The 8,578-nt window shown below is 43.1% G+C and overlaps 1 protein-coding gene across 2 annotated transcripts; it reads right to left on the minus strand.

The window, feature by feature from the left end:
* Positions 1–246: 246 nt before the first annotated feature.
* zgc:91890 (solute carrier family 52, riboflavin transporter, member 3-B) lies at positions 247–7,753 on the minus strand. Of its 2 annotated transcripts, none has more exons than XM_037453088.2 (4): positions 7,293–7,753; positions 2,236–3,316; positions 1,962–2,085; positions 247–1,053 (listed from the first exon to the last, which is right to left on the minus strand). In XM_037453088.2, the coding sequence occupies exons 2-4, from the start codon at positions 3,267–3,269 to the stop codon at positions 841–843; spliced, it is 1,371 nt and encodes a 456-aa protein (XP_037308985.2). In that variant the 5' UTR covers positions 3,270–3,316; positions 7,293–7,753; the 3' UTR covers positions 247–840. The 2 variants fall into 2 exon arrangements, with proteins under 2 accessions (XP_037308985.2, XP_037308986.2); XM_037453089.2 differs by lacking the exon at positions 7,293–7,753 and adding an exon at positions 4,294–4,909.
* Positions 7,754–8,578: the final 825 nt, after the last annotated feature.

The following is an 8,578-nucleotide window of genomic DNA, read 5'->3' on the forward strand; positions in this document are numbered from 1 at the left end:
TTCAGTCTTTCTCATTCCTGTATCTTCAGCAATTTTTAAATTCATTTCAGTATTTCCAATTTCTGTTTCAGCATTGTTTAGAATTAATTTCAGCTTTTTTCATTTCAACGCATTTTCAGCAGGAAATGCATTTTCTAGTTGATGATATCGCTTCAACCAAAACAACGATAGAAAATATTTAAGACAAATTCATGATATTTGTGTGCCCCCCCCCCCCCTCCAGCCCCCATTACCCAGTGACCCTGCTCTGCTCTGCTATTGTGCTGTTTACCCATCTACCCTGTCTGCCATGAGCATAACACCTTCTGCCCCATCTGACGGAGAGCAGGGAGAACGTTTGAGGATTTGCAGAATAATGCAAGTGTTAAGGCAAGTTTTATTTGGTATTGTTTTGATAACAGTTTCTCCACATACACCTAACAAATACAAAGCACGTTAGAATGTACAACAATGTACAGTCTCAAAAGTTCTATAGGTTCTTATAAAGAAAACATCAATTACACTTTCACATCATATTAACAGTTCAAGTAAACTGGCATTGACCTCTAAATTGAGAAGGAATTGTAACATGCTCGACAACAAAGTGATGTTGTATGATCAGCATCATGATGATGTTAATAATGCTGACGTCATTTCATCGTTGTGCTGAGCTCCGTTAATTAATACAGTCAGATATCTGTAGAAAATTAAACCACCTGACCCTCATTAGAGAAACTCAGTTGTACAAAATCAGGGAGTGATTCTGTTGTAGTTGAAGATCTGTAACAATAGGAATATGTAAAGCTCACACATTATTTTTCAGTTTTGTACAGCAGTGTTTAACTTAAACATATTTATTCACTACATTGGACACTTTGTGTTGCAAGCGTCACCTGACTTGAAAAGTCCATACACACTGACCAATGGGAACATGGACACAGCGCCAACCATGGAGCCCAGCTGCACTACCGCTCCACACCACACCAGGGCACTGTGTCCTTCGTCCCTAAGAATCACCCCGATGATGACCTTCACGTAGGACAGGGAGAGGACAAACAGGACCCAGGCCAGCACCTGCATCACACAAAAAAACAATATTATGTAAAACCTGCCTACCACCGTTCCTTAAAAATATGACAGTCTCATTATTGTATGAGATAAGAATGTTCGGTTCTTATCGCAAGTTCTAAATCAACTTATTTGATGAAATTACACTTACTTGTTCTTCTGGGTTTGTATCCTTATGGTTGAAATGCACTTACTCTAAGTTGCATTGGATAAAAACGTCAGCTAAATTACATGCAATGTATATTAATTTAACTTCTTACTTTTAAGTAATTCTGTTTACAAATAAAAAGCTGCTTGTATTATTGAGTAGAAAGGCATAGTAGTCTGAAGCACATAGAGTTGACTTTTAAAAGCTCTTTAGTCAAAGCCTTATTTTTTCATCTTGCAGAAGCACGTCTTACTTCACAGTATCTTCCCCTTTTCAACCTTCTGAGGCCTAACCCACTCACTTGCAAATGTTTTGCCTGTGTTTCTCTACTCTAAAGCTTTATTTTGAAAGACTGTATGAGCCCTTTGACATTTTATAGTAATAGTTATTTCTTTAAGTTGCATAGGGCAGATAAAAGCAGGGGGTGACAGCATTATAGAAGAGTACCAGCTAATTTACACAATAATCAACAGACCTGTGGCACACACTGTGGACGTGCTCAGACCGTTCAGAAAGTTGGCACAAACATGGATTGACAGTATTTTCTTAATCAGGTCGGAGATACTGTAGATTTGGCACAAGTATTGATATAAATTAAAAAACATCACAATCAAACAACTCTGAGCATAAGTGTGACCATGACAGGCACAGTTAACAATTTACAAGAGAGAACATGAGTTTCAAACATGACTGCTATTAAGTAGCATGTTGCAATGTCTAAATAAAGCATATTTATGAACAAATTCATTTGGAGGAAGAGTCTTACTATAACTGCAGTTCCAATGTCACTGTGGACCAGCACGGGGCAAGGACTCAGAGCAGCCATTGTCATGATGTACGCTCCAAATCCAGTACCAACCATGGCCAAGAAACCCATCAGGATGAGAGACCTGGAGAAAATAATAAAAAAAGAGGATTTAATGTTACACTGAACCACTCCATGAAACATACTGATTACTTGTTATCTGTGATTTCAATACTTTTAAGAGACTTAATGTAACCTACAATGTTAATAGATGTTTTTCGGTACTCATACATACCTAATTGGCACAAACATGGCAATGAAGCAGGCCACTGGGTTGGCAACAGCTGCCATGGTAGCAGCTAGATGGTAAGCTCTGTTCCCATAGGGCAGACAGGAGTAGGACTGCACTGAGGGCAGCACCGCATTGGTCAGAGCATTGACCCATGCCAATACAACAAAGATGAACAGCGCCTCCAGATTGCTATACGTCCCCCTCCCAAAAGAGCTTCTGGGCTCCCTCCTATTGGCTTCCATTGGGCTGATCATAGGCTTCTGCTCTGGTGTCTGCGCGTGCAGAGACAGACCTTCGTCTTTCTTCCCAGAGGCCAGACCACCACTGTAGTACAAGTCGTTCTTTCTCTCCCGAGCGACAGCTGGGTGATGGTTGAGTAGGATGAAGGCTACGAGGCAGACGACCATCATGGCACTGAGGAACACAAAGAAGACCTGGGCAGAGAATTTAGCAGGCTGGTAGACAGCCTGCAGCTCCGCACTGCCGACAGTAGCGTTATCAGCTACCGTGTTGCCGCCGCTAGCCAAAGTGGCATTCTGACAGTGGACTACACCAACGCCTTGTATCAGAGCAACCACTGCGGGCACCAGACCGCTGAGGCCTTCGCCTACGAAGTACGTGGTGAGGTACTGTGGCCGAAGCTGCATCATGAAAGGCAGAAACGTAACAGAGGAGGTGCAGTCCACCACAGAGAGCAGGAAGCTCAACACCAGCAGCGGCACACTGTGTAAAGAGCCCTCTATCGTCACGGTGTGCTTCCAAAAGAAAGCCAGCAGGAACGTAGCGACGATGCCCAACCCCGCAATGCAGTAGATGATCAGCCGCTCATCCAGCGCCCCGGGGCGAAAGCGGTGCATCAGAGTGATGAAGAGAGGACCTATGTTGGCCATCTGGATGATGACCGTGAGGTAGGACGGCAGATACCAGCCCTCTGGGATCTGCGGAACGACCAGGGGCAGCTCCACCCACATCCCGTTGATGGCCACCCAGGAGCCCATGCCGAACAGGCAGGCCAGTACGTGAGTCAGCAGCGACATGACGGTGGCAGGGACGTCGTCGAGCAGGAAATGTAGACGTGCACAATCTGAAATACGGAAGCAAAACAGAATAGTTTCATCAACTTAATAAATAAAAAAAGCAACGTGGATGCACGTGTTTAAGTGGCAGCCAAGAATTGAGTCTGTTGCGTAGCTGTTAGCTAACATTAGCTTCCCAGCATGCTTTCAATGGCAACGGTTAAGTGCTGATGTTTATCTAAGTAATGTTTATCATGTTTACTCATAGTTTAGCCATCGTTGACGTATCAGCATTACACGCAAAGCTCGGCTCAGTCCGATGGGAATGTCACTGTAGTTTTTAGTCACAAACCAAACAAATCAAAATGGTGACATAATGATAGAGCTGGATGCGTTGTACATTCTCAGTGACCAGGATGTAGGAGTACTAACTTTCACAGCAAACTATCAAATAGTTGTTTCAATATTTCAGTCTGAACCAAAACCAAAGATATCAAAAATAACATTCCAGTGTCAATGAAAAGGCATAGCGTTACCCAGTGAAAAAGCATGTCCCCATGGGGCTGGGATTGACCTTCCCAGTCTCCCTTACTCACTTACTCCATCCCGGTCTCATGTGCTACGTGGTAAGGCCTGACCTTTCACACACTGACACACTGCTCCCATGAAATAAGCCCCATGTGGTTGTGATATGAATAAGGTATTGAATGGAGATCAGAGTGAAGCTGTGCGATAAAACTACATCACCACGCTCTTTTAGTGAAGAAATATACACATTGTATTTCTGTTACTGAAACAATAAAGGTCCCGAAACAGTCAACCGACAAAACAAATTTGCATCATTGTTGTGTCATTTAGAATGTTTCAGAATTGCTAACTGGGTTGGGTACTCTTGTTTATCTTAAATTTAAGACTACTACAATCAACTGGGATCATTTTGATCTCTTTAAATATATGGTTGATGTGGGACAACCAAGAAATCCCATAATCTCACTTCCTTCACACAGTCACCTACCACAGCTAGTGTCAGAATATCCCGTCTTACCTCGGTCAGAACATAACCAGGAAGCGCTTTACTTCCTTCCTTCCTTTCTTTCAAAAACGGTCACTCTGTCTTGATCACAGTCAGTTTGGAGTCTGGGTGCATTGGTGTGTGTGCATGGAGACATTGCCAGCCCCCTTTTCTCCTCCACACACACTCGGTCTTACTCTACTTCCGGGTCTGTGCTGCACTCTACGGGGGGAGGAGCTGCTCAGGCGCACATGTCCTCAACAGACGCTTGTGTCCTTCCATTGGTGTGCCGGTTCAAAATCATGGAGCCATGTGCTCTGTGTGTGCCTGGGAGATCAGCAATAGGAGGAAAGGAGTCACGGGAGAGGCCTCAGTGACAATAGCTCCTCCTTTTTTGTTTTTCCCTCCCCCAAACCAGCATACGACCTTGTGGCCTGCCCTCGTTTAAACACACAGGCTGCAGTGTGAGAGTGAGAGAGTAAGCCAGCCTTTGGTCTGACACTCAAGGAGGTGATGTACGAGATAATGTACATGACACGCTAATCCTCTCTCTATGCCTCGGTTTATTTCTCATGGCCTGCTTAGTCCCTGTCGGCTTCTCTCTGTGCCAGCAGTTACTTTGTTTAACCCAATAATAAGTTGCTGCTTGATGTTTAACACAAAAGTGGTGTTTTCAAAATAGTTCGGCAGGGCATCTGGTTGCGTCCCTCCGACCAACATTTGAAATATGTAGCCTACCATGGTAGGCTGCAGCAGCAAAGACTGTTGGATGGTTGAATTTGTGACATGTGTCATGGTGCCCATGCAATGTGGTTCTAGCGAAAAGTCTTTTGCATTAATTGCCAAAAAAAACTTAGTGTAGCCATCCATGTCTTTCCTCAACAAAAACGAAAAAAGAAACACATGCGCAGTTTTGTACTGTACAGTATTGTGTACAAGTATGTGAGGCACCTTTATGTGGTAACACAATTGGGATTTTATATAGACAATATGTTATAATAGTTGAGAGCATTCCTAAGAATCTGAGCTTTTATTGTGTTTGTGGTATCCTGATATGCATGTTGTGATTCACCTGCAGTACCACTCCGAACCACAAGATGGTTAGTTGACCTTCACGTCAAAGGCAGAAAGGGTGCCTATCACCGTAGACATCCTTGCGTTTTTTTCTATGAATCCTCCGGTCCACCGTTAACCTCTCGAAATCTTTGCAAGCAACTTCGGTTCACCGTCAGCCCGCGGAATCCATCCAGTAGCATCCGTCTTCAAACCGGCACTCCTTCAATCATCCATTATCCTCGTCGCCAATATGTGGTAATCCCGTATTTAAAAGATGTAACCACTCGTGATAATAATAGTTATCCTTTTATTTGGTGGAACGTGACAGGACATCTTCATAGCGGGTAAAACTCTTCTACGCTGAATAACAATAATCTAATATGCCCAATGACCGTGAAGGTCAACTAACCATCTTGTGGTTCGGAGTGGTACTGCAGGTGAATCACAACATGCATATCAGGATACCACAGTGTTGTACAGCATTGATTGGGGGGAACTAGGTAAACCGGAACCAAAGTGCGAGTGGGGTTGCATCGCGCCGCCTAGAGGGACGGACGCCGTACTTTGTCTCATATTGAAATTGGGATCTAAAGATGGCGATTCGCTCGTTCTCTCGCTGACAACGTGCTTCTGTTTTCCAGGTTCGTACTCTGTGAAAAAGAACAAGAACTGTTTCCTCCCGGGGTGTATGAGGTGTGTTGTAGCTGTGGCGGGTTGGTAGTTGAATGTTTGGTGGGTTGGGCCGAGTGGGAGAGCCGCGTTCGTGATCGCCGGAGAGGGCGTGTGTCCACTATGGCGCGCGCAGTTGCTCAGCATGAGCGTATCGATACTCTTGAGTGTTTGAGTCGGTGCTTTGGTGTCCTCACTCCCCAGCGGAGCCTTATTTAGAGTTTGTGAATATCCTGACATGTTGTGAATATGTTGTAAATGTTGAGAAAAGACAGATGTTAAAACGTAGAATAGATAATATTAAGGTTACAGAAGAACAGTTTCCCTATGTGTATTATTCGTGTTGTGACTGTAGTCATTTAAATATTCCTAAAGTGTTTGAATCACATAATTGCCTTAGAGAGACGATGCATTTCTGAAGTTTAACAGAAAACAAATAACTATAAATATAGATAACTATATAGCTTTAAGAATGACTTATCCTTGTGATATTATTGCATTTATTATTGCACTTTAAGAGAGGGACATTTATTTCTGTTAAGACAGTATTTTGAGGATGTAAGTTTTGAAGATGAACACTGTTAGGTGTAGAAAACTTTATTGACATGTTAAATTGACATTACCAAACTGAAATATGTTTACCTTAGGGAATGTTACTGTTTGATATATTGTAATAAAGATATTGAAGTTGGGATCTAAAGATGGCGGTTCGCTCGTTCTCTCGTTGACAACGTGCTTCTGTTTTCCAGGCGGGCATCGAGGGGAGAGTAGTGAACCCCATTAAGAATCTTTTTGTTACTGCCCTTACTTCCCATTTGAAACCGGTAACAGGTACAAGGCTGTCAGCTAAAAAACATCAGGATGGAGAGCAGTAGGGCTGAGAATATAGAAGAATGCATGTTATAAGGCACACTGCTCTGGAGCACTGCGCATTTAAAGGTTGATAAAACTATTTCAAGGATTCGTTGTCATGCAGCAAATACAGAGTGATTGGAAATCAGTGACGATTGTAAATTGACACTGATATTTTGTTTTATTTAGCAATTACAGATTTACTTTTGAACAAAGGAAAAACAAAAGTCCTTAGTAGGTAATCTTATAATAGGAACCTGCTTTTGAGTGTCCATCGAGTTTCATTAAAATTAAACTTTACTTTTTTTACTTTCAACAGAACCATTTCTTCATTTGACAAAGTTCCTCCAATTATAATTACACAGCTTAGAACAAAACGCAGTAGACTGCATGCCCCATGCAGTATTTTAAATCACCTCTATTCATCATTCTACGTAAGACGAGATGGCGCCTACCTGCTCGTGGGAAAGGAGGCGCAAAGTCCGCTCTGGTGGGAGACGTTGATCCCTGCGTTACTCTGATCGGAGGAGTAACAACACAGTGGCCGACTGAACCGGAGCACTTTGCATTTGACTTTGCAGGATCTCTGAGTCTGTCAGGTGACTGCAGAGGGCCGAGTCAGGGGGAAAGTTTTGAAAGTCTAAAATGGGGGTGAGAGGGGTGGAGGGGCGGGTGTAACAGAGAAAAGAAAGAAACAGAGGATGGAATGATGGAGGAAAGAGATTTTAGAAAATGTTGAAAACTGGTAAAGATTAAATGGGATGTGTACTATCACACGTTTTTTAATATTCTTCCTATTTTTCTTGAAGGCGAGTGTGGGCAGCGTAGCCACCCAGAAGAGCGCTTTGGACAGCTCTCTGTGCTTTCTGGGTGGGTGCTTGGTCAGGGTCAGTGTGGCTTTTGTTCAGCATGAATTCCAGCCAAATGCAATGACCCCTGCTGGGCACTAGCGCCGTGGAATTTGATTTGAGCCCCTCGCACCCACCTCTGCATTCACTGGCACTACGTGTTCCTTTTCTGCATAAAACTGCAGTAGAGCAAATTTCTTTTAATACTGCAAAAACTTGAGCTTTGGATGTGAGGTTAATTCTACTGTTGTGTTAAAACCTTTTTAATAAACAAAAGAATTAATGCCCTGGTTCATATTGTGTTGTACATGATGAAATGTGTCTCTAATGTTTGCATTACCAAGTGGGGGTTCATATCAGATATGCTGATTGCATGACCTCTTTGCTCTGCTGCACCGTGAGGCCCAGTCACAGGACAGTGTTGATTGTCATTGTGGATGTTTGTGTAGAAGTACAATACTTTGCTTTCTTTCTCAAAACTGCTGGTCCGCGTGTTTGAACAAAAATGTCTGTGTTTTTGGTACTGTATGTCCGTGTGAGTCTCAGAGACTCCCTTGTTAGACATCAACGGGAGGGGAACTGGAGCTGGGAATCCACAGATTGAATTTGTGCCATTGAGAATGTGTTATTAAATATGATACTCAGAGGGGGGAAAAGTAAATCAACAGCATTTGTGTAATGATATAAAAGGTAGGCAGTAACATTCAATCCAAAACAGATCAGGAACATCTCCCTCTGACGATTCATTTCATTTAGACATTAGGGAGAATGGGATGTCCAAGAAGAAGAAAACCACACAACAAACAGGAGATTGTTGTAAATTCCGAGATGAGTGACAGGTTGAACAGCCATGCGGACACGTGGGCGTCGTTTCTTTTACCGGACAAACAAGG

This window comes from Pungitius pungitius, chromosome 11 (genome assembly GCF_949316345.1).
Source record: "Pungitius pungitius chromosome 11, fPunPun2.1, whole genome shotgun sequence".
NCBI classification, from domain to species: domain Eukaryota; kingdom Metazoa; phylum Chordata; class Actinopteri; order Perciformes; family Gasterosteidae; genus Pungitius; species Pungitius pungitius.

Excerpts from the sequence above, each read along its gene's own strand:
- zgc:91890 (XM_037453088.2), bottom strand. The coding sequence starts at position 3,269 with ATGTCGCTGCTGACTCACGTACTGGCCTGCCTGTTCGGCATGGGCTCC. Across the intron at positions 2,086-2,235 it reads GCCATGTTTGTGCCAATTAG|GTCTCTCATCCTGATGGGTT; the intron begins GTATGTATGAGT and ends TATTTTCTCCAG. Across the intron at positions 1,054-1,961 it reads ACATTGGAACTGCAGTTATA|GTGCTGGCCTGGGTCCTGTT; the intron begins GTAAGACTCTTC and ends TGTGTGATGCAG.